Source organism: Phacochoerus africanus, chromosome X, assembly GCF_016906955.1.
Source record: "Phacochoerus africanus isolate WHEZ1 chromosome X, ROS_Pafr_v1, whole genome shotgun sequence".
In the NCBI taxonomy this organism is placed as follows: domain Eukaryota; kingdom Metazoa; phylum Chordata; class Mammalia; order Artiodactyla; family Suidae; genus Phacochoerus; species Phacochoerus africanus.
The window spans coordinates 30,473,938-30,500,988 of record NC_062560.1 but is presented as its reverse complement, the minus strand read 5'-3'; the positions used below and the strand labels follow the sequence as shown (position 1 = coordinate 30,500,988).

The 27,051-nt window shown below is 35.1% G+C and overlaps 1 protein-coding gene across 6 annotated transcripts in view; it reads left to right on the top strand.

Moving 5' to 3' along the window:
- DMD (dystrophin) overlaps positions 1 to 27,051 on the top strand; it is a 2,144,556-nt gene that overhangs the window by 985,112 nt on the left and 1,132,393 nt on the right. For all 6 annotated transcript variants that reach the window (XM_047764837.1, XM_047764839.1, XM_047764840.1 and 3 more), the window contains one exon: positions 5,283 to 5,430. In XM_047764837.1, coding sequence (XP_047620793.1) covers positions 5,283 to 5,430 — 148 coding nt within the window. The remainder of the gene's footprint in view (positions 1 to 5,282; positions 5,431 to 27,051) is intronic.

Below are 27,051 nucleotides of genomic sequence, written 5' to 3'. Positions count from 1 at the left end.
ATAGAGGCAGAGTAACATTAGCCACAATCGCTACTCGTATTTGTTTAACCCTATCAGACACTGTTCTAAAAAATTTAAATATATTCATATATGTAACCCTTAAAATTAGCTTTAGTAGGGAGGCACTACTTTCATAACCACTCTTCAGAGAAGTCACTTACTTGTCCAAGGCTCCAAAGTAAATGGTGGACACAGGTTCCCAACATAGGCAATCTGATCACTGTGCTCTACCTGTGTGGGAGACAAGGTCATGAATTCAGGTATGAGCCTCTGTTCAGTGAGTGTGGTTTCAGTAAGATAGTCAGCCAACTGGAGTGGAGTTCAATTATAAATGTTTGGATCTGGGGTCAGTACATAAATTTGGTGTGAGAGGACAGACTTTGTCTAGAAATATCAGCAGTATGTTAGGAGTAAGAATTGAAAGGGGTATGAAAGAGGTAAGGAAAGTTGGAACCATGGAAGAATTCCTCAGAGTGAGCCATGTTCTGTAGAAAATACTTTATTACTGCTAGTATACTGAAGTGTTACTAAATACTTTGATTACTAGGGAAGAGAAGATGGAGGGGTAGGGTGGGTGGGAAGGGGAGTAAGGTGCTATGGTTTGGGGGAAAATGGCTAATTTAACTTTTTTTTCATAAGCACCTACATTTTGGACCATGAGACTTTAGCCAATATCCCTCCCACTCACCTAATCAGAGATGAAATATGTAGGAGGAAATAATCAGCAGCCCAATGCTGAGTTTGCAGAACTTAAGTATAAAGCTACAGTGGATATGTCAGAAGGCTACTAGGTGTTATTTATTTAAATCTATTTCATGGAATTGAGCACCACCTTAATGGCCTGAAAGTGTTAAAGTATGTCCCAAAGTACCTAAATTACTCCCTAAATGTAATTTATACTCAAGAATAATCTGACTAACCTGATTTAGAACAGCAGGAAATAAGTTATGCTGCACATAAATGAAGCAGTAGTGTAATTTTAAATACTGCTTGCATAGTGAATGAGATTTTTAATATTTGCAAAATTTTAAAATCACTTGATTTATTATCCATGTGTTTATATTGACATTTTTTTGTCCTTTATTTAGTTGGGTCTACATTTCCTCTTACTGCCAGGAAAAAAAAACTTTTTTCCCCCCTAGTAATAATACAAATGGTAAAACTTCTATTTACTTCCCTAAATGCTATTTTTAACATCTCTCTGTATTTCTATCATGGACAGTCCAATTAATGGAATGAGTAGAATTTAGAAAGCATAGTGACAGATTAGAGATTAAATCTATAATTTAAAAATGTTAAACTGGCAAAATTTATATATATTCATCTGGAATTTCCTTGGTGAGAAAGAGTCTAAGCTTAAAAGTCGTCATGATAAAAAATGAAATTTTATGTAGTAAATTCAAGAATATATTTAGACTTGGTTGTTAACAACAGATATTAAAATGTTGAAAAGTATATTTAAAATTTTTATGGGATGCTTGAAATGAAGTTTAAAATATTATTACTCACATTAAATGTTATTGCACGTAAAGTACATGCTTTTATTCCTTAATATTTTGTTTGAATAGAATTAATCATTTAAACATTAATATTAATAAAAAAATTAAATCAACTTTACAGTTTTTGAAGTTGCAGGCTATACTGAATACTCAAAAATATATAGATATTTATAAAATGACATTGTAAGCACTTTAGATCAAATATTTAAGAATACAAAGGCTCCAATTGCAGAAGTTGGGGAAAAGGAAGCAAAGGGAATAGGGCATTTCAAGAATATGGGTTAACATGCAAAGTCATGAAGTCCTGAGGCAGTAGGAGGGCATGGAGGGAATACAGAATGTCTTTTGTGGCTGGCAACTCCCTCCTATCTTATTTTCATTGGCCTGGAACACAGATGTAACTAGAGAAACCTGAGCCCTCGGCCTCTTTCCCCTCTTTTCCTATCTCTAACTCTGTCTTGGAGAACTAAGGGGTACCATGAGCAATTGTGTGAGCCCCAGTGGCTTTCTTCTCTTAGGGAACTGTGAGGAGGAAGATGGGGTACAGTGGGAGAAAGCTTTGTGGAATCTAGTGGAAGATAGTAATTGCCAGTGCAGTGAGTGGTGGAGGAACATGTCTGCAGCAGCCTGGATTGAAGAGTGGGTATTTATAGAACAGATGTTGGAGAAAGAGTCACTTCCCAGTAACTAAAAAGGTTGGCAAGCGGGTAAATCTAGTGATTGAGTAGTGAAGAAAGCAAAGTAAGAAGAGAACTGATTACTGCTACAAATGTGGGATGATAAATTATGACAACTTCTCTGTGGTGTGCTTAGCTTCTGCCTATTTCTCAAACCATGGTGGCAGGAAGACAGTTGGAGGTGGTGGTTGTTAGCATGTGAGACTGCCTTTTAAAGAGTATGCTTAGTGAAATAAGTCAGACAAAGAAAGATGTTACCTATGTTATCACTCTTTGTTATCACTTATATGTGAAATCTCAAAAATTCAAACAAAAAATGTGTATAATAAAACAGAAACAGAATTACAGATATAGAGAATGAACCGGTGGTTCCCAATGAGGAAAGGGAATAGGTGAGGGGCAAAATAGAGGTAGGGGATTAAGGGAAACAAACTATATATAAAATAAATGAGCAACAAGGATATATTATACAGTAGAAGCAAATATAGCCATTTTGTAAAATATAGCCATAACTTTAAATGGGTATAGTCTACAAAGGAATTGAATCACTATGTTTATACATGAAACTGTGATAATCTTGTAAATAAACTATACTTCAATTAAAAATAATTGTTTTTTATTGTATTTTTCTGAATATTTAAAGTACAAAATGTGCATTGTTGAAAATTTTGACAACATAAAAAATATATAATGTAAATTAAAATCGACTATAGTATCACCAAGATGGAACAATGCTTACTATGCCTCATCGTGTTTTGGACTCTCATTTAACAACTCTTTGATCCCATTGATTCAAGTGCTTATAAGACATATGCAGGGTACAATTCTTTTTTAAAGGAATAAATTTCATGGGAGTTCCCCAATGGTCTAGTGGTTAGGAATTTGGCATTGTCACTGCTGTGGCTTGGGTCTGATTCCTGGGCTGGAACTTCTACATGCCATAGGTGTGGCAAAAAAAACATGGAATAAATTCTATGTATTCTTAAGTCATATATTGTGTATTAGCACTGAATATGTATGAAAACAAAAGTATTATTAAACATGCAAATATTTATAAAATCATTTTGTGGCTGGATATATCATATTTGATCAACTCTGAAATGCTATTAATTATTGGAGGTTGGAGTTCCCGTCGTGGCTCAGTGGTTAATGAATCCGACTAGGAACCATGAGGTTGCAGGTTCGATCCCTGCCCTTGCTCAGTGGGTTAAGGATCCAGCATTGCCGTGAGCTGTGGTGTAGGTCGCAGACGTGGCTTGGGTCCTGCGTTGCTGTGTCTCTGGGTGTAGGCTGGGAGCTACAGCTCTTATTTGACCCCTAGCCCAGGAACCTCCATATGCCACGGGAGCGGCCTTAGAAAAGGCAAAAAAATTATTAGAGGCAGAATTCTTATTTATAAGGTAACTATAGAGACCACCTCTTTTGGCTAATTGGCTTCTTTTTTTATGCTACCAGAATATCATCTGTTTTAGGTATTTTTAGGTTGAAAATACAGCTAATCATTAAATGCAGTGTCTGATATAATGCAGTGTACCTGTAGATATATAATTAAATATTTTGAATAAAATAAAGATGAAAAATAGGAGAAAAAACCCTACATCTATCACTTGGAATTAACTGGTAAGGTGAAAATTCATCTTGAATAAAGGAAACCCCATCAAATTTAATGTAAGTTGGTAAAGACAACATTGAAACAAAGAGATTTGAGTTAGAATTCCCTCTCTGTCTTTTAATATCTATTTACCTTTTGGTAACTTAGCATCTTAGTTTCCACAGTGGAAAATGGGAATAATATTCGTTATGTTGCAAGGGGTATTGTAGGAGTCAATGGAATGGGATCTACAAAAGCACAGAGCCCAGTGGCTAGTACATATTAACTGATTAATAAATGTGAATTCTAAATAGTTATAATAATAACATAGTAGAGAATTGTGTCATTATTTAAAGATTCTAAATGGAGGTCAAGATCTGAGAAGAGTCAAGATATTCAAAATTAAATCCATTGTGTTTTAAGAGTAGAACTCAGAGAACTTTAACAGATTACTGTGTTTGAGGCAGCCCCATAGCCAGGGATCTTCAGAATGGCTTTTGTTTCCTGCTGGTAAATAGCTGTTTGGATAGGGCCTGTGAGACCCAGTAGATCATAAGCCCCATAAGACTTTAAAACTTACGATACATAGTATTTTTTTTCACCTTAACTGTACATTAGAATCACTTGGGTGCTTTTCAAAATACCAACACTAGGATCTTACCTCCAAAGATAACTGATTTCATTGGTCTAGATTTGGACTTAAAATCAGGTTTTTATTGCTTGCTTTTTTTTAATTTCCCAGGTGATTTTTATGTGTCACTGCCTTAGTGTAAACTTAAAGCCTTGATATATAATTTCTGCCTCAGACAATTCTGTGACCAGAACATGACCAAATATTTCCTTCTCAATATTCTTTTCATATGAGATGTTAACACATTGCCCGGAACTAAATTCCTTCAGCATTCCAATTTAAAATTTTAGTGGATACAATGAAACAAGCAGGATAAAGGAAGAAAACAGTCATCATCTGTTTTAGACTAGTATATCAGTTAGTTGGTAGATGTCCTATATCTGACCCTGTGTGTATGTTTCATTTGTCATCCTGAGTGCTTGAAGATCTTGATAAATAGACTCTTCAAGGTCAAGATATGAATGAAACTTGATAGCCTTTATAATTTGATTTTGATCCAAAATATTTTGAAATTTAATATCTAGCTTCAAAATAATGTTAGATGTTAATACATTTTTAATTCCCGAAATTTCATTAAAATTAAATATTATCATAGGGGAAAAAAAAACTAATGCCCCATAATAGTTGTCTCTATCTTGGTTTCAATCCCAAAATATGTTCAATTTTAAAGGAAAATTTATAACCTTTTATTCTAATGCTATTATTATTATTTTATTATTATTATCTTAATTTCTATTCAATATTAGTTCTGTTAATTGAGATTCATGTTTTATCTTGATTACAAATGTGGGAAAATACCAAAATAATATCTTTGTAAATGCAGTAAAATATATACTATATCCAGATAATCCATTTATTTTTTGTTCCATCTGTTTTACTTCTAGGAAATTTGACAGATCTGTTGAAAAATGGCGACGGTTTCATTATGATATGAAGATATTTAATCAATGGCTAACAGAAGCTGAACACTTTCTCAAAAAGACACAAATTCCTGAAAATTGGGAACATGCCAAATACAAATGGTATCTTAAGGTAAGTTTTTGAGATCTCTTTTTTTTCCGAATAATTTTTATCTTCACCACAACATCAGGGACACCTAGCTTCTTTTAAGTTCAGGTTGTGAAGGATGATGGGAATTTATAATTTCTGACTGTTGCTGTCATCACTATACATACTGGAGCTCATCATGATGAGAATTTTGGAAGACCCTGGGGTGGACTTTTTGTGTTAGGATGAGAGTCTAGACATGACTGATATAGCTGATGATTTGCAAATTGTAGATGAATCTTTGATTCAGAGAAGCATCTTACTTCAGGATGTCCTATAGCCTTGGGGCAATGTGTGCTTTTGCCTTATGTTGGATTTTGTCCAGGAGGAGAACTTGTGGTATACTTACCAATAATGTAGTTGCTAGAAATATCCATCATGATAAAATTATATTTCTGTTTCCCTATAGACAATTTGTGGTGATATAGAAATATTTATATACATTCTATTGACAAAATGCCTTCTGAGACTGTCTAGAGGCCAAAACGATGCAGAGTGAATTGGTAGTACTTATTGACTGTTTTATGGTTTTTGTTAATTGAAATGCAACATATGGATTATAACCAGCATATAGTTTAATTTCAACTTGTTATGTCTTTAGAGTATACAGATAAAGATAAATTGGATTGTACAGGTTATAATTTAGGTTATAAAATACACAGCTTAGGTATAAAAATATTGTGATTATTACACCAAATCTTAAGCATGTTTGCAACATATTTTAGCTCAAATTGTTCATGTAGCAATTTTCATTCAAGTAGATTTGAATTATAGTCATCTTTTTAATGCCGGAAAATACTGATTAAGACAGAAGAAAGTAAACGGTAATGTATTAAATAGTCCAGACATTTCAAAATGCTAGATTCATAAAAGCAATATCATATTCAACTTTACAATTCTCCATTCTCAAATGGTTTTGCATAGCAAATATGCCTTCTGATATTAAGTAACCATTCAAGGAGTTCCCATCATGGCACATCAGAAACGAATCCAACTAGGAACCATGAGGTTGTGGATTCGATCCCTGGCCTTGCTCAGTAGGTTAAGGATCTGACATTGCCCTGAGCTGTGGTGTAGGTTGCAGACACGGCTTGGATCTGGCAGTTGTGTGGTTGTGGCACAGGCGGGCAACTGTATCTCCTATTCGACCCCTAGCCTGGGAACCTCCACATGCCACTAGTGTGGGCCTAAAAAGCAAAAAAAAGAAAAATAAACCATTCAAACACCTGTGTATAAGCTATGTAAACATGGAAAATGAATGATTCAAACGAATGGTGTAATTATGTGTATATCAATCAAATTTTTGTACCCATCATCATTGGCATTGAAGATAGATGAAATTTGTGGATTCCCAATCTGCTATCATACATAAAATATATTCTGTAATAGCATTAAAGTGAATTTTGAGCTAATTCAGCATTTCTAGGTCTCTGACTTAAAGGCAGAAATAATGTAAGAAATATAAAGTGTTCTTGGGAGATTTATAAACCACTTGCCATTTTCAAAGATATCTGACTCATGGTAGGTATATATATTAATCTTTTTTTATTATAAAATATTATATGTATATTATGAAAAATAAAACAATGTGGAAATATATTGTGGGTATATGTATACCTTCTTTCTGCTCCATAGAGCGTGTTTTTTTTGATATGGATATTGGTATATATTTCAGGTTGGCATCTCACTTAGAGATGGATATAGAATGTTTATTAGGGAGTGCTTTTGGGAATTAAGCAATTGATTTATGATGTTCCTTGGTATCGTTTTCTTCATGTTTCTTATCCTAGAGGTCTTTTAAGCTTCTTAGATCTGTATGTCCCTCTTTTTCATCAAATTTAGAAAATTATAAGGCATTATTTAAAAATAATCTTTTTCTGCCCCCTCCTTTTCAGGGACTCTGATAATATATATTAGGCCACTCACTGATGTTCTTTTCTTTTCAGCCTTATTTTTTCTCTAATTCATTTTTATATAATTTCTGTTGTCAAATTGATTAACCTATTCTTTTACATAATCTAATCTGTAGTTAAAGTCTATTATATATTTTTAACCTAAGACATTTAAAGTTTGATTTGGGTCTTTTTACATCTTCCATGTCTCTACTCAACATATGGGTCTTTCTTGAAAATATAGAATACAATTATAATAACTGTTATAATGCTTTTGTCTACTAATTCTATCATGTGCGTATTTGGGTTAAATTTCAATTATTTTTTTTCTCCTTGTTATGAACGTTGTTTTCCTGCTTCTTTGGATAATTGGTAATTGTTGATTCAGAGCCAGATGTGAATTTTAACTTGTTGAATGCTTGATATATTTGTACAGATAAATATTGACCTTTGTGATGGAAAACAATTAGTTTGCTTGGAACAGTTTGATCTTTTGAGTGTGTACCTTTTACGCTCTGTAAGTTTTGAGCAGAAACAGCCTAAATCTTGGGTTAATTTTGACCTACTACTGAATCAAATCCCATCTGCTATCTGATGCCCTGTGAATGATGAAATTTTCCACTTTGGCTGACAGGAACAAGTACTATCTCCAGTCATATGTGAGCTCTGGTGATTGTTCTCTTTATTCCTTTTGTTTAGTTCTTTCCCTAGACATTGGTAGTTTCTTCTCATATAGGAACAGATTGGGACTCCATCTGAAGACAGGAAGGGAGCTCTCTGCAGATCTCCAGTGTTTATTCTCTGCAAATCTGTCTACTCTCTGGTTCTCTGCCCTGTGACTCTAGTCACTTTGGTCTCCTTGGAGTCTCGGCTCCATCTTCTTAATTCATGGAGACTTTCTGGTTTTGTGAGAATGCCTTTGTCTTTTGTCATAGCTTGGAACTCTGTCCAGACAGAAAGCTTGGACAATTGTAGGGCTCACCTCATTTGTTTCTAATTTCTCAGAGATCACTGTCTTTAATTACCCAGTATCCAATGTCTTAAAAAAATTGTTTCATATATTTTCTTCATTTTTTAAAGCTTTTAGCCAAAAAGTTAAGTCTGGTCCCTGTTACTCCACCTTGGCCAGAAGCACAAGTCCAAAAAAAATGATTCTGATGTCTTTTGATCCTTTAGTAATACAGTCTTAAAACTATATAATTTTAATTGCCTTGAGAATGTCTAAAGGTCTCCACTTCTTGACACTGGGGTGTAGTTGAAATTGATGAACATTTTATCAATTATTTTCCCTTAATTGGATAGTTTTTTTCTGGCTGTACCTATGGTATATGAAAATTCCCAGGCTAGGGGTCAAATCAGAGCTGCAGCTACTAGTCTATAACACAGCCACAGCAACACAGGATCCGGGCCATGTCTGTGACCTATACCATAGCTCATGGCAACACCAGATCCTTAACCCACTGAGCAAGGCCAGGGATCAAACCTACATTCTCATAAATACTAGCTGGGTTCATTACTACTGAGCCACAATGGGAAATCCTAGATAATGTTTTTAAAGTTTTTTTTAATCAAAGACATGAAAAAACTTTTATTCGTATTTCATTTACATGGTTAGAGACCAGGACCTTACTATAGAAAATACTCAGTTACTATATATGATTGCTTCAGAAAATAAGGAAGCTTCAGATATTATAAAAGGTGTCAAGGTCCATAGTAGGTTTTCATCAATGCTTTTCTAGTTTCAATTCTTCATTCATAGTAAACAAGACTCTAACCTCAGCAAACTTCCCTGGATCCTTTCCAATCAAGAAGATGGTATCTTTAATTTGTACTTGACCTTGTCTTCCAGTTGATGGTACCTTGTATGATTTCAGTGATGAACTCTTTGACAAGGCCTTCAAGAATATCCCCCAGCTAAGTATTAGGATTCTGATCATCCCCAAACCCTTACATTGTATGTTGTAATTCTTAAAAAAATTAAAGTCTTTTACCAGGTTAACTTCTGCACCCCCTCCACTTTCTTTATTTTCTTCCTCAAAGATGGGCTTTTCTTCCCTATCTTCTCAAGAATATTTTTATTCTTCAGGTCTGACCTTGATGTCTTGCCAGTGCTATTCAGACTTGGACTCAGTTGTATGGCTGGGGTGCCACGTTTGGAACAGAGCTGGAAGCAGTGCTAAAGTCTCCCCAAGTCATTGCTCAGAGACTGGAGCTGGTGTCATGACAGAGCAGGAGGGCCCCACTTAAAAGGAAATCTGCATCACTGCTTCTGTGGTTAGATCTGGATGAGTGTTGGGGCGATGTGATTGCTAATGGCAGTCTCGGAGGATGGAGGGAGAAAAGGGACTTTGTCTCCAAGTGGCGTTAGGAGTAAGCAGAAGCTGTCCTGAGCTTAGACATATGTCATCTTTTGGTTGTAATGTTTATATTACTTAACTTGATGACCTGTCTTTCCTTGAAGCCCAGAGTCAACTTGGGATGAATGGCCATTTCCTGAGATTCTTTGTATATCTCAGATACCTGCCTTACCCACTTGAAGTAATTTTGCAAAGGAATATTAAAGGCAAAGACATCACCCTGAGGTATGAAGCAAATGCCAGTGAAAGCCCTATGTCCAGTGTCATCCTGGAACCAGATTACAAAATAGAAACTTGAATCTGTCACTGTCTCCTCTGCTGGTATCTGAGCAGAGAGCATCCCTGATGCTTGATACTTCAGTTGATATAGGCAGTGATTTTAAAGTGATTTGGATGTGAGCAGTCTAAGCAGGTTGGTCTGAGTTTCAGCCTTTAGCCACTATTGGAGGCCCTGGGAAAAATCCAGCTTCATGTGCAGGACAAGCCTTGTACTCTGACTGGGCTGCTGTCTTGGCTTTGCTCTCCATGCCCATTAAGTTCCCTTTAATCTCTAGATTCGTTCTTTCTTCCTTTTTAAAAAAATGTATGGCCATTTTTTTTTAAGTTTTTTACTTAGCCTACTATGTAATCATTGTATACACAAAATAAGCACAGGAATTCTGGATGTTCAGGGAAAAGTTTTTCTAGCTAAGGAACTGTGAATGAGATCACATATCTTCTCAAGAGTTAGTTATCTTTCACCTGGTGATTAAAAGTGTCCAAAATCACACACATACACATATACATAGGTGCATAAATACACATGCACATAAAACACCTGGGATTATCTTTACATTTTGGTAAGTTTCGGAAAAAGGGTCTAGAAAGACAGTATAAGTACCTCCATTGATAAGAGTGGTGGAATCTGTGGTAATTTCATCTGTCTTGGTCATTGTCATTGTTGATTGACAAATAATAAGATAAAGATTTTAATTTTTCTTTTTGTCTTTTCTGTCTTTTTAGGGCTTCAGCCATGGCATATGGAGGTTCCCAGGCTAGGGGTCAAATGGGAGCTGTTGCCTCCAGCCTACACCACAGCCACAGCAATGCCAGATCCAAGCTGCGTCTGTGACCCACACCACAGCTCATGGCAATGCTGGATCCTTAACTCAGAGCAAGGCCAGGGATTGACCCCGCAACCTCATGGTTCCTAGTCAGATTCATTTATACTGCACCATGACGAGAACTCCAAGATTTTAAATATTTGATGAGAGTTTATTTTTAGAAAATTTTATTGGAGTATATAGTTGACTTACAATGTTGTGTTAGTATCTGATGTACATTCTTTTTTTTTTACCCAATAGGTTATTACAAACTATTGAGTATATTTCCCTGTGCTGCACAATAAGTTCTTGTTAATTATTTTTATTTTAAACAGTAATGAGTATATGTTATTCCCATCTTTCCAATGCCTTCCTTCCCCCTGTAGTTTCCCCTATAGTAATCATAAGACTGGTTTTGAAATCTGCGAGTTCACTTCTGTTTTATAACCAAGTTCTTTTGTATCATTTGTATTATATTCCACATATAAGTGATATCATGTTTGTCTTTTGTCTTTCTAAGACTTATTTCACTCAGTATGATAATCCCTAGTTCCATCCATGTTGCTGCAAATGGCATTATTTCAATATTTTTACAGTTGAATAGTATCCTGTTGTATATATGTACCACTTCTTCATTATTCATTCCTCTCTCGATGGAATTTTAGGTTGCTTCCATGTCTCAGCTATTGTAAATAGTGCTGCAATGAATATGCACGTGCATGTATCCTTTCAAATTATGGTTATCTTTTCTTTTCTTTTTATTACTCAAATGAATTTATCACATCTGTAGTTGTATAATGATCATAACAATCTGATTTTACAGGATTTCCATCACACAACCCAAGTACATCCCCCCACCCCCCAAACTGTCTCCTCCAGAGATCATAAGTTTTTCAATGTCTGTGAGTCAGCATCTATTCTGCAAAGAAGTTCATTGTGTCCCTTTATCAGATTCCACATGTCAGTGAAAGCATTTGATGTTGGTGTCTCATTGTGTGGCTGACTTCACTTAGCATGATAATTTCTAGGTCCATCCATGTTGCTAAAAATGCTGGTATTTCATTCATTTTAATGGCTGAGTAATATTCCATTGTACATATGTACCACATCTTCTTTAGCCACTCCTCTGTCGATGGGCATTTAGGTTGTTTCCATGTCTTGGCTATTGAAAAGAGTGCTGCAATGAACATCAGAGTACATGTGTCTTTTCCAGTCATGGTTTTCTCTGGATAGATGCCCAGGAGTGGGATTGCTGGATCAAATGGAGTTCTATTTTTAGTTTTCTGAGGAATCTCCATCCTGCTTTCCACAGTGGTTGCACCAATTTACAATCCCAACAATCCCAGTGTACTAGTGTTCCTTTTTCTTCACACGCTCTCCAGCACTTATTGTTTGTAGACTTTTTGATGATGGCCATTCTGGCCAGGGTAAGGTGGTACTTCATCGTGGTTTTGATTTGCATTTCTCTAATAATGAATGATGTTGAACAACCTTTCATGTGTTTCTCAGCCATCAGTATGTCTTCTTTGGAGAACTGTCTGTTTATATCTTTAATCTAGTTGACTGTAGGTGCACCGGGTTAATTCTGGGCTTTCTATCCTGTTCCATTGATCTATATTTCTGTCTTTGTGCCAGTACCATGTGGTTTTGATGATTGTTGCTTTGTAGTATAGTCTGAAGTCTGGGAGCCTGATTCCTCCAGCTCCATTTTTCTTTTTCAGGATGTCTTTGGCTATTCTGGGTCTTTTGTGCTTCCACACAAATGTTAAAATACTTTGTTTGAGTTCTGTGAAAACTGTCCTTGGTAATTTGATAGGGATTGCATTGAATCTGTAGATTGCCTTAGGTAGTATAGTCATTTTGAAAATAGTAACTCTTCCAGTCCAGGAGCATGGCATAGCTTTCCATCTATTTGTGTCATCTTTGATTTTTTTCATCAGTGTTTTATAGTTTTCAGAGTACAAGTCTTTTGTCTCTTTAGGTAGGTTTACTCCTAGGTATTTTATTCTTTTGGGTGCAATGGTAAACAGGATTGCTTGCCTAATTTCTTTTCCTGCTCTTTCATTGTTAGTGTAGAGAAATGCCATCGATTTCTGTGTATTACTTTTGTATTGTGCGACATTGCCAAATTCGTGGATGAGCTCTAACAGTTTTCTGGTAGAGTCTTTAGGATTCTCTGGGTATAGTATCATGTCATCTGCAAATAGTGAGAGTTTTACTTCTTCCTTTCCAATTTGAATTCCTTTTATTTCTTTTACTTCTCTGATTGCTTTGGCTAGGATTTCCAAAACTATTTTGAAGACTAGTGGTGAGAGCAGACATCTTTGTCTTGTTCCTGATCTCAGCAGGAATTCTTTCAGCTTTTCACCATTGAGAATGATGTTAGCTCTGGCTTTGTCATCTATGGCCTTTATCATGTTGAGGTAGGTTCCCGTTATGCCCACTTTCTGAAGGGTTTTTATCAGAAATGGGTGTTGGATTTTGTCAAAGGCTTTTTCTGTGTCTGTTGAGAGTATCATATGGTTTTTCTTCTTCAGTTTGTTAATGTGGTGTATCACACTGATTGATTTGTGGATATTGAAGAACCCTTGCCTCCCTGGGATAAATCCCACTTGATCATGATATACAATCCTTTTAATGTATTGTTGGATGTGGTTTGCTTTGATCTTTTCTATGGATTTCTTTGTTTCTATTTCATTGATTTCTGCTCTGATCTTTATGATTTCTTTCCTTCTACTAACTTTAGGTCTTCTCTGTTCTTCTCTCTCAAGCTGCTTTAGATGTAAAGTTAGCTTCTTTATTTGAGCTTTTACTTCTTTCCTGAGGTGGGCTTGTATTGCTGTAAATTTTCCTCTTAGAACAGCTTTTGCTGCATCCCATAGGTTTTGGAGTGTCTTATCTTTGTTGTAATTTGCTTCTAGGTATTTTTAAATTTCCTCTTTGATTTCTTCAGTGTTCCATTGGTTGTTTAGTAGCATGTTGTTTAGTCTTCACATGTTTGTTTTTTTTGCAGATTTTTCCAGTCATATAGCATTGTGGTCGGAAAAGATGCTTGATATGATTTCAATTTTCTTAATGTGACCGAGGTTTGATTTGTAGCCCACGATTGTGTTATTTTTTTATTTGTCCCTTTAAGGTTGTTAGCAGTTGCCTTATATATTGTGGTGAATCTATGTTGGGTGTGCCAATATTTCAAAGTGTTATATCTTCTTCTTGGATTGATCCTTTGATCATTACGTAATAACCTTCTTTGTCCCTTAAAACATTCTTCATTTTACGGTCTACTTTTTCTAATATGAGTATTGCTACTCCAGCTTTCTTTTGATCCCCATTTGCATGAAATATTTTTTTCTATTCTCTCACTTTCAATTTGTATGTGTCCCTAGAAGTGAAGTGGGTTTCTTGAAGACAGCATATATATGAGTCCTGTTTTTGTATCCATTCAGGCAATATCTTGTCTTTTGTTTGGGGTGTTTCATCCATTAACATTTAAGGTAATTATCGATATGTATGTTTTTATTGCCATTTTATTAATTGGTTTGGATTTGTTTTTGTTGCTCTTTTGTCTTTCCTTCATCTCTTGTTCTCTCCTCTTCTGGTTTGATGACTATCTTTAGTGTTCTATTTGAGTTGATTTTTCTCATTTGTTTGTGTATCATTTATAGATTTTGGTTTTGCAGTTATTCTGAAGTTTTGATATGAGTCTATATGTATATGAGATTGTTTTAAGTTGTTGTTCTCTTAATTGCAAGTTCATATCCAGTGTCCTGCATTTGTACCCACCTCTTCTCATGATTTCTGATTTTGGTGGTATAATTTTGCATGGATGATTTCATATCTTTACTGTACATATTCCTTTACTGATGAGCCTCGTCATTTGTGTTATTTTTGTTTCCTGTTGCTGTCTTTTCTTTTCTGCCTAGAGAAGTTCCTTTAGTATTTGTTGTGTAGCTGGTTTAGTGTTGCTGAATTCTCTCAGCTTTTGCTTCTCTGTGAAGGTTTTGCTTTCTGCTTCAAATCTGAATGAGAGCCTTGCTGGGTAAAGTAATCTTGGTTGCAGGTTTTTTCCTTTCATCACATTAAGTATATCATGCCACTCCCTTCTGGCCTGCAGAGTTTCTGCTGAAAAATCTGCTGATAACCTTATGAGGGTTCCTTTGTATGTTACGTGTTTATTTTCCCTAGCTGCTTTCAACATTTTCTCTTTGTCTTTAGCTTTGGTCCTTTTGATTAATATGTGTCTCATGGTATTCCTCCTTGGGTTTATTTTATATGGTACTTATTGTTCTTCTTGGATTTGAGTGAGTGGTTCCTTCCCCATGTTGGGGAAGTTTTCGGCTATTATCTCTTGGAATATATTTTTCTGTCCCCTTCTCTCTCTCTCTTCTCCTTCTGGCACCCATAATATGGATGTTGGTGCATTTAATGTTGTCCCAGAATTCTCTGAGGCTCTCTTCATTTGTTTTCAATCTTTTTCCTATGTGCTGTTCTGCATCCGTAATTTCTACTAATCTGTCCTCCACCTCACTTATTCGTTCTTCTGCCCCCTGTATTCTGCTGTTAGCTGCTTCTCCTGAATTTTTTATTTCAGTTACTGTATTTTGCATCTCTTCTTGTTTATGTTTTATATCTTGTATCCCTTTGCTCAGTGTTTCCTCTAAGTTATCCATCTTCGCCTCCAGTTTATTTCCAATGTCTTGCATCATCTTCAGCATCAACCATTTAAAGTCTTTTTCCTGGAGGTTAAGAATCTCCCCATCGCTTAGCTGATTTTCTGGGATTTTTCCTTTCTCCCTCATCTGAGTTATAGTTCTCTGACTTTTCATTTTTATAGGTTTTTGGTGTCATGACCTTTTTATAGATAATAGACTTGTAGCCTCTCTTACTTCTGGTGTCTGCCCCCCTTGTTGCTAAAGTCGGTGTGGGGGCTTGCTTAGTCTTCCTGATGGGAGGGGCTGATGCCTGCAAATTGGTAGGTGGAGCTGATTTTAATCCCTCTGGTGGGTCAAATTATGTTTTTTTCTGGATATATGATGTGAAGTAGGAATGCTGGATCATATGATAGTTCTATATTTAGTTTTTTAAGGAACCTCCATACTGTCCTCCATAGTGGTGGCACCAATTTACTTTCCCACCAACAGTGTAGGAGGGTTCTCCACACCCTCTCCAACATTTTGCTTGTAGACCTTTTGATGATAGCCATTCTGACTGATGTGAAGTGATACCTCATTGTAGTTTTGATTTGCATTTCTCTAATAATTAGTGATGTTGAGTATCTTTTTTTTTTGGCTATCTGCCTATCTTCTTTGGAGAAGTGGCTATTTAGATCTTCTGCCCATTTTTTAAAAATATAAAGCTGCATGAGAAATTTGTATATTTGTTGGAATTAATCCCTTGTCCATTAAGAAATAGAATGTAGATGGTGCCTTTTGGCAGCAGACATATTTGTTGCTGTGAATAAGTAATGATCACTTTAAGGAAAATCATCCATCAGCCCGTATGCTAAACAAACATATAGAGGGATACACTGGAGTTTAAAGCCACATATGTATAATTTTCAGCAAAGATATCATCTCTATATATGAAATAAAAAAATAAGTGGGTACATTTTATAAGCTTGTCTAGGAGTTCCCATTGTGGCTCAGTGGTAACGAACCTGACTAGTATCCATGGGGATGCAGGTTTTACCCTCGGCCTTGCTCACTAGGTTAAAGGATCTGGCACTGCTCAGATCTGTGGTGTAGGCTGCAGATCAACTTGGATGCTTCATTGCTGTGGCTGTGGTGGAGGTCAGCAGCTGTAGCTCCAATTTGACCCCTAGCCTGGGGACTTCCATATGCCAAAACCAAAAAATAAATAAAAATAAAAATAAACTGGTTTATATCATCTTCTATCAAACTGCATTTTATTTATCTTTTTAACTCGAAAATTGTCCTATTGACACATGGGGTGGTAATTCAAAATAAAGTGACTGCCAATACCAGGATTGTCTCGTTTCATGGCACTCAACTATTTTTCTCCATCACAAGTGAATAATAAAATTTAATATATGAATTAATATTTTTCAAGATATTCCAAAAAATATGTCATGCCACTATGGGTAATCTCTTTAAAAACCTCACATTTTTTACATGAGAAAATATTAGTCATGTTACATGCCACTAAAAATTGCTTTGTTAGTAAACTCAATTATTTATGTATCTCTTAATATTCATTAAGAAACAGTAATTGAGTGCATGTGCAAAATTTTATCACCCACAAAAGTATTGACATGCCACATTAGACCTAGTACAAGTTTAAAAGACTGACTTAGATGTTGGAAGCCACATTCAGAAAGTTTGCGTTCAAATCCCAGATACTTTAGCTCTTTTAATAGCTGCAGAATTTTGTGAAATTGTCTTAAGTCTCTATGTCTCTGTTTTCTCTTCTACTAAATAAAAAAGTAATAAAGATGAAATGTGCTTAAAGTACTTTAGAATCACATTCTCCACAAAATAATTACTCTTTAAATGTGAGAACTTATTATAACTAACCATACTTCTGAACTGATTAGCCTGTATGTATAAGAACAAAAATGTATTTACTGAATTACAGTTCCCAAACATCTGAAATACAGATTGAATAATCAGGCATTTTTGATAAAGCTTATTTTTATGACATGACATTTTCTCAAAGTATAGCTCTTGGATTAGAAATTGAGGAAAATTTCAGTTAGCCAAACAAATCTTCCTCAGAAAGCTTACATATCTGTCTACTTTTTAGAACTAAGAAGAATAAATGTTAATAGGAATTTTCAAAGGGAAAGATAAGAACTAAAGAAAAATTATGAAAATAATGTTAAATCATCTAGTGACATAGTTAATTGGTGTGCCAACAGGTACCTTGACTGAAAACAAAAAAGTGAAAATCATAACATGCCCTAATGTTTAGCTCTACATGTCCTAGAGTTAAAGAAATAAATTTTAAAGTATGGGCTATTATTTTAAAGAAGTCGAAATTTCTTGAAGTTTATAGTAGAAATAATAAAAATCACTATTACTTTGAGTATTTAGAAGAGTGGAATAGCCGTGATATTAATGGAAATGGAACCCAATTACTTTTTGGAATAGTACTGCTTAGTGAACCATATTAAAAATTAACAGCATTCCCAAAGTTTTGAAAAGGTCTGGGCAGAGCTGTATTAGTAAACAATAGCTCGTAGGTTGGGGGGGCGAGGGGGAGGGCATTAAAGCCCCTGCTTTTCTGAAAAAAAAAAACAAAAAACAAAAACTAAAACAAAAACAAAACAAAATTAGCAGCACCTTCTAAGGAATATTATCATGATCAAGCATGAAACCTGAAAATCTTAAAATTCTACTCGAAATTAACCTAAAGAAAAAAACAGAAGTAGGACTGTTTAGATGAAACTTTCTAAACTTTAAATCACTGAATGGTAAGCAAACATAGGGAGTAAAAGAGCAATGTGTTATTGTGACATTAGTTAGTTGCCATTTCTATGCAAAATAGCATCTTCTTAAAGTTAATTAGTCTCCTGGTATATCTTTCAATATTACTGTGTTTTACTCCTCCATAATATATATATTATATGCTAGAAGTACAATATATTTTTGGGTATTGCTATAAATAAATTATATGAAAAACTGTTTACTTTGTAATATAATGATAAATTTTAATTCATTGTGATTGAGAATACGTAAATCAACATGGATTAAGGATGTCATATTGTAGTGTTCATTTTCACCATTAAATCAAAAAAATTGTTTAAATTCATGTTATAGTTAAGTAAAATATACTTTTTCCTTTCTCAAATTGGAAATTTGCATGGAGAATGGAAAATTACATATAAAATGTATACTCATAACACAAGAACATTACTGTGATCTCTGAGATGAGGAAATAAAGAAAAAAAGGGCACTGGTGTCTTGGAATTGGGGAAGATAAGGCAAAGAAAGAAGACTCCAAGAAAGTCAAAGAGAAGCTTGGCTGCTCTTCAATTCTGCCTTACCTGGGCTATTTGTGATGGAAGAATATTCTAAAGCATGTTGAAGGAACCCAATTCTTACAGTTTAGATTCGGAGAACACATTGAAGCTGAGTAATTCTTGCCCAAAAATTTGAGATAAGTGAGTCTATAAAAAGTTATCTTCCTCTTAATGAAAATACCCAGACTTTCTAATTCTTTTCACCCTGCTTTCTGAGCTTGCATCCCAGAAAGCCCTCAAGTAGTAGGTGCCATCACTGAAAAAGCATTGGCTTTCCCAGAAACATTGCTGAATGGATGTGCATAGGTCACTGACACTGTCTGCTGTAGTGATTTTTTGTATTTTTATTTGGTTGTATTTTAATAGTTACTTGGTAATCTACTCCCCCGAAGGGCTCTGTTGGAGATAACTGACTTTGAATTAATATGGATTAATTCGAAGGCTATCTAGATAAAGGCATATGGTGTAAAAGACCAAATTGAATACAAGTATGTTTTCTATATAGTCAGTTTTTACAGTGCTGATTTTACCAGCTGGATGGTGAGTTTGACTGCTTCTTAATGGCCACACTGCTGGGATTTGAATGCTGATAGAAACTTTGATGGAAAAATCATTCGAGTAAAAATTTCTGCCATCTGTTGCCCTTCATTGGGACCTCAATGTTAAGAATAATTCATAGTATTGCTGGCCCTTTACATTTCCCCAGCAGTAGTAAAATTTCATAAGATTTTGTTTGGTGGTCACTAGAGGATGTGCACTAACATAAGAGAATCAGCCTGAAAATTTACTGCAAAGAAAATTTGTCTGTAACTAGAGGATGTGCACTAACATAAGAGAATCAGCCTGAAAATTTACTGCAAAGAAAATTTGTCTCTAGTCACTTGCTTTAGGCTTACAGTGATGTCTAAGTATGAGAATCCATCTTAGAGTAAGATTTCCAGTGTTATATTAGCTGATAGTGGCTTGAGAGTTCAGTCTCTGACTATAGTTAAACAGCTGGGCACTTCATTCTTACGTAAATGTTGTTGGCTTTTTATTGCTGCATAGATACTCCTATATAACTTCTTGGCTCCTATGAATTTTTTCAGAATTAGTAATAACAGATTTATTGGGAGCTTGGCAGAGTGCAGAAATTCAGAGAGGGACTCTAAATTATTGCCTATCAAATGTGACTTTCATAAAATCAGTATGTTAAGGGATTGGATAATTTTAGTGACTTGTTATTAAAGTTCTGTTGCTCAGCATGGTATGTTTAAGAAGATGAAAGATTGCTGTACATTATGGAAAAGAAGCAAGAATCAAAGCTCTAACTTACTGTAATAGCTACAATAGTAAATACTTTCTTAAAGTGCATGAAAAACATATCATCCCTAAGAGACCCTCATTCTTAGAGTAAGAAATTACCAGGAGAGTAAGAATCTTAAAAAAAAGTGAAGCATGCATGCAAATTGCAAATTCCAAATGGGAAAGACACCTTGCTTACATCAACATGGATGCAATGTGAAGCTGAAATTATTTAATGAAAAAAAGATTAACCTTTATCCCCTATGTCCTAATCTCTCCCTCAGGACTCTTGACTTTTGTATACTTCTCTTTACTTACATATGTCTGTGTTCTGATGTTATTTTCTTAGGTATGCCTTTTGTAAGTTCTCCTCTTTTAAAGAGATTACACACACATGCACACAGGCTTAATTTCTCCCCAAATTATCATGCTTTACTTTATAACATTGTCAATTGCTGAAATTGTAATATATGTTTATATGTTTATTATCTGTATTTACCACTATAATGTAAATCTTGCAGGAATCTTGTCTTTCATGGTCACCAGTAAAACCTCAGTACATAGAACAATCTCTTTGCATAGAGATTATAATGAATAATTGGATAAATGAAAGAATTTTATTTTTGTCATATTATTCACTTACATGAACTATTTTCAATCTCGTTCTTTCTACCATGTTTACCCCATGTCATAACCCAAAAATTCTTCCTTACATGGAGTTGCCCTCTCTTCTTCTTTGTACATAGTACTTGAAATTCTCATATTTGCCGAGAATTAAGCAATACGATGGCTTCATTCTCATAATCTGCGAGTGTATCTGCGAGTGAATTTAAGTCCATTCAACAAATATTTAGTGTGAGCCTACTGTGTGTAAAGCAGATGCAGTGCTTGTTAATAGGTATGTAAACTTGGCAAAAAGCCTCCTTTCTCTTAATAAGCTCATAGCCTCATATATTCAGCATATTCAGTCTGAAGCAGAAACACATGGTAATGTGTAAATACTCCTGAAAGTCCTGGAATCAGCCTATAGAAATGGGAGTTGTTTTTTTGTTTGTTTGTTTGTTTGTTTTTGTTTGTTTGTTTTTTCAACAGTAGCTCTGTCCCTTAGTCTTTCTTGACACTGCTCCATTACACCTCTGGAATTCCCAAACTCAACTGGGAGAACAAGATTTAGGGAAAGAGAAAAGAGCAATATTGTGAAAGGAAGCATAAGGAAAGCTAGCTATGAACAAGTCATACAAAGAGAGTGAAAAACTGTTCTGACATGAGTTGTACATTTTGAACAATGATAAAATTGACAAATTATAGTACAAGAGGCCTGTTCACAGATGAGTTGTTTCAGGATGAACTATTCATCAATTGAAGAGCAAGTATCTAGTCATAAGAATGGTAAATTTTACTACTGTGTAACCAAATTATAGGTATAAGCCAGAGACCAGGATTGTTTGTAAAAATAATAGTTAACAATTTTTTAAAATTCTTATTCTTTTGTGAGTCTGTAATTGACAGAACTTTACTGGCAATGTATTTGTATTAAGGTATTCTAATCAAAACTAATAAGGAGGAAAGATTCAGGGACATAGATAGCTGAAAAATAGTAGGTAAGTCTCATATGAATGCATATCTGTGTGGTGGCATATTTTCCTTTGAATTTTTATTGGCTTACTATTCATTTTTATTTGTCAATACATAATTTTAATTTATAACTTTACAGTCCTTGAAGTTTTAGTTCCCTCCTTGTCCTAGCTTTAGTCATTCATTTTACTTAATCAAACAATTTTGAGTAATATTTCAAACTGAAACAAACTAATGTATCTAGAACTCCACATGGAACATTGAACTGGTTATTATTAGGAGTAAATATCTCACCAATGACATCCTTTGAATGTCTGGCAGTTAAATAAATTTGATATAATACATAGACACTAAATATTATTGACCTATGAATATTAAATTCTTCAGAAAAGGAATCTTACGGGGCCAAGTCCTGCCAGTCACATATTTTAGCAAATGTAGTGTTATTGTAACTCTACCAAACTTTTTTATTTACAAATTACCTATTGCTGCTTTCTGGCTACAAAGGCTGAGATTATCAGAGAGACTGCCTGGCCCGCAAAGGCCAAAATATTAACTATGTAGCTTTTTTACAGAAGAAAGTTTTAACTGTTTTTTTAGAAGATAGGAGTTCCCATCATGGCACAGCAGAAATGAATTGGACTAGGAACCATGAGGTTGCGGGTAGAAGATAGATTAATAAAAATAGATTAATATAAATTTGTAGTAAAAATGCAAGTGTCCTTCTTACCCTCTCTTTAAAAATTATTTGTTACTTGAGATAACAGAGAAATAGACATCAGCCATGGTTATCAAACACAATTAAAGTCATGGTAACAAAAAAGTAAATCAAAACAGATTTGTTGTTTGAGTCAACTTTCAACTCCCTAAGATAAAGATTATGATTAAAAATTAAAAAAAAAAGAGATTAGAGATTTTAAAGTCACTTAAATAGTGTGTTGTGGAGTTAGTCATTTTGACAAGTCTATAGGAACTTTTCACCTTACTCATAGTAACACCAGGTCCTCTTTAGTACCTGAGCAGTTTTCATGGGATAATAAATTAACTAGTCTGTCTAAGAGAGTTCTAGAGGTTGTTTTGCAAGAACCTTTCTCCCGTCCTCTCAGTGGTCCTAAGCTTGGCTGATCACATTCTTTCTTGAGACTTTTAAACCTAAAGTAGGAGATAAGGTCATAGTTCATCCATTCTAATGGATGAGCTGCCCTTGCTGTGAGTACCCTCTGGAGTTCTGATTGTTCCAAATCTGATTCTTTGATTTTTCCCTTCCATCCTGTGAACCTCTCCATTTCCTTTCTTTTCTTTTCTTTTCTTTTTGTTTTTTGGTTTTTGTTTTTCATTTTTGCCATTTATTGGGCCACTTCCGGGGCATATGGAGGTTCCCAAGCTAGGGGTCGAATCAGAGCTGTAGCCGCCGGCCTACACCAGAGCCACAGCAACACGGCATCCGAGCCGCATCTGCAACCTACACCACAGCTCACTGCAATGCTGGATCCTTAACCTACTGAGCAAGGCCAGGGATCGAACCCGCAACCTCATGGTTCCTAGTCAGATTCATTAACCACTGAGCCATGATGAGAACTCCAAACCTCTCCATTTCCTTATCGAGAATTTCCTTATTGGCAGAGGCAGTTTCTGTTGCTTCTAAATGATGAATTCTAACAGAAACCTAGTGTCATCAAAGAAACTCTTCTTCTGGTTTCTTTTGTAAATAGGTTTTAGTCCCCTTGGCAAGCCTGCAAAACATAATCATTTGCATGTAATGAACAGTTTACAATACTTTGAGATTGATGTGCAATTTCTATTTGACAAGAGAGAAACAATTAGGATCAACTGTGGTCATATATCCCAGAATACCAATGTTGTTCCCACACTTTAAATGTTGTTGGATCATTATATGAGATTCATAATTTTGTCCTGTTGTACACACTTTTGCATTATCATCCAGTCTTAATTTATTATACACTATTAAAAGATTTTTGGTAATTTGTTCTTATTGCTACCCAGACATTCAAATGTCTACAGGCTAGGAAAATGAATACATTTAATGTTCCAGCATAGTTCTCCAAATCCTGGCATTGCAACGAATAGTACAGCCTTATATTGTATTGTAAATCCTAGACAACATGGATTTATTTTGAAAATCCCATTTTACTATTTTTAAATAATATATTTTCAAATGTTTAACCCTTGAATTTCTATTTGTTTTTAAATAATATATGGCTTTTGTATGTGCTTACAAAAAGCCAATATAGGTATTTTTGAATACCAATAGTAAATTGCTGAAACAACCTTAACTTGAAAACCACACAATTGTTTTAAAAAAATAATAAGCTATACAGCATGGTTTCACAGAGGCTTATAAACACTTAAGATCTGTATGCTATAATGAGCAAGCTCTACCAATCTTTATTTCATAGGAATTTGCAAATTTTTTCTCATAGTCAGAGCTTTCCCAAAAATATTGCTCAGGGCAATCCAGCCAATACATAACCACTCAAGATAATTTAATTGAAGGAGGCTGAACTGTTGAAATCTTTCGTAGTCTCCTTGGGATATTGTTAAGAACAGAAATTTTGAAATAGTATTGCAATGATGTTCAAGTAAGGGGAGTATATGACACCACCAATGCACAGGGCTTAGGAGGCTATCAAAGGATTTATGTGCCCATAAGATTTACCTGTATTTTAGAGAACCTGTGTACCTCCTCTATGTTTGAACATTTAAACCTGACGATTTCTTATATTTCAATTAACTTTTAAAATTAATGCATTTAGAGGAGTTTCCCTTGTGGCTCAACAGTTTACCAACCTGAGTAGTATCCATGGGGATGAGAGTTTGATCTCTGGTTTCGCTCAGTGGATTAAGGAGTTGCCATGAGCTGTGGTGTAGGTTGCAGAAGCAACTCGGATCCCAGGTGCTATGGCTGTGATGTAGGCTAGCACCTGCAGCTCTGACTAGACCCCTAGCCTGGGAACTTCCATATGCCACAGGTGCAATTCTAAAAAGAAAAAAAAAATAAAATAAATGCACTTATTCATCAGACTTTTACTTCAGAGCTGATCTGTGTCAGGCCTTGTGCTAAGTACTCAGGATATGAAAGTTAACACAATCCCAATCTACTCACAAAAGAGTCAAATTTCACTAAAGTTGATGGACATTTAAATGATTTAAACATGAATGGTATATTCAGTAGATGGATATTTAAGCAACTAAAACACCGCATAAGAGGTATAATAAAGATAGGTACAACATTAGGGACATTGAGGAAAAGTAAAGGAGTACCTAACTGGCTAGAAGATTTGGAAGCACTTCACAGAAGAGGTGATGGGAGAAATAAGTGAAGGAAGGCTACATTCAGAAAAAGGAGAAAAGATTTCAAAAGTGATGGTGTTATGAAAAAATTTTGGTATAATTAGGACATTATGAGAGAGGTGCTCTTGGACAGATTATAGATGCATGGAAAGAAATGGCCAAAATAATGCTTAGGACTCATTTCCTTTTTTGTTGATTATGTTTCAGTTTATTTTTCTGCTGCTTTTTTTTTTTATCTAATGGGCTCATATTTTCCAAACTGTGAGTCATGAAATCAATTTGCAGATCACCACCAGCCTTTGTTTTTAGTTAAACAAAATGGAAAATATCAAAGTTGATCATACATAGGGAATTATTATTTCATAGACTTCTTTTGTTTGTTTGTGTGTATGTATGTGTGTGCTGTGTTATTTCTGATGAGTCTCACAAGCTAGTAATATGATGAGTATAGTGGAATAATTTAGTTTTTAAAAAATTAAGAAGCTAGTTTAGGAAGTGGTTAATTTGGGAAGATATTCTAAAATCAGTTTTACAAAAAAAACAGGCCCAGAAAGATATAACACAAGATTTATTTAATTACAGTAACTTTTAAAGTTGCTTTTAGTGCCTTTATAGTTAAAGAGTATAAGAAATACTATTTGATGTGATTCTCAAAAAAAATCTGAGAAAATATGTAGAAAAGATATTCTTAAAATTTTTACAAGACTCAGAACAGTTAAATATTTTACTACAAGTCACAAGACAAATGCATGAAGGCCTTGGGATCGGACTATCATATGGCTTATTGACCACCAGCTAGAAGTTTGAGATATTGAGAAAAAATTAAATCACAGCTCTGCCTAATAAGTATTGAGGAAAATAATAGAATAATATCTACCACTCACTATAGGGCCAGGCCCTCCTAAGAGGCCTTAAGGATATTAATAAAGATGAAAATTCTTTCATCCATAAAAATGCTATTTAGTGATGAGTATAACCCTAATTAAACCCATCTTATGCCATTATCAGTAAGGATGAGACATAACATCTTTATGGCTATGGGTTTTAATTTAACCCATAGTACATCAAAATCAGAGTATTAGGAGGGGTTATTTTTATTATTAGCAATGATATTAAGGTTGTTAATAATGATAATAACATTAGTCATAACATAATAAGGTGCTTTATAATTTATGAAGCACTTTCAATTACATTGTCACATTAATCTTCTGTTGAAATAGAGATTTGGGGCATCCTTTAGCACTATAAGATGCAAGTTATTGAGGGGACAAAAGATGCAGGGACACTCATTTATTTCTCTGTGATTTGAAGTAAAAGTAGAGTTTTGTTAGGAGGCTAGAATTTGATAAGCAGTTCTCATATACGGAAGACATAGGCATCAGTCTACATGTACTGAGGGCTAGTGTTCTCAAAGAAAACCTTCATGGTGAAAGACTCTTGTTTCCTATAAGGCAGAAGGCCTTTGAAGATCACAGCTTGGTGTTTAATAGTTGCCTCCATTTCAGAATACTCTCAGGATAAGATCTCCCATGACACATACAGTCCCTTCAAGGCAAAATTTTTTATCCTTAACATTGCACAGCTATGGGTATCAGCATTCTTTTGTTTATTCAACAGGTTTTTGTTGAGTGTCAGACAGTGCTGCATATCAAGTTTCAATGTTGAGCCCCAAAATGCTTCCTGTGCACAATGGCCTTACATCAGTGGGAGAGGCAGCCATCCGTCCGTCTCCATGTGAGGGGATGGGAATCTATAGCAGTTTGAACACTCAAGAAAGTTAGCCCGGTGAAGAGAGCGATAGATATATAAACCTCATAGTTAGCATATCACACTTCTCAAATTCTGTACTCACAGTGTTTGCTAAGTCCTATGAGAAGAGAGAAGAGGAGATGGTGAGCTTGGGAAGTCTTCACCATGTTCAGGGAAGATTATCAAGGAGAAACAGGGAAGAGTGCCCTTGACCATGAGCACATATGGTCAAAGGCCAGGTGGCCACATGAAATGTAAGTTGTTAGGAGAAATGACTTTATGTGGCACTAGCTTTGGAAGCTCAGGTTCCCAGGTGAGGGTGATTGCTCAGGCTGGACAGGAAACTTTGGAACGCTTTACAAAGGTCATTTTAA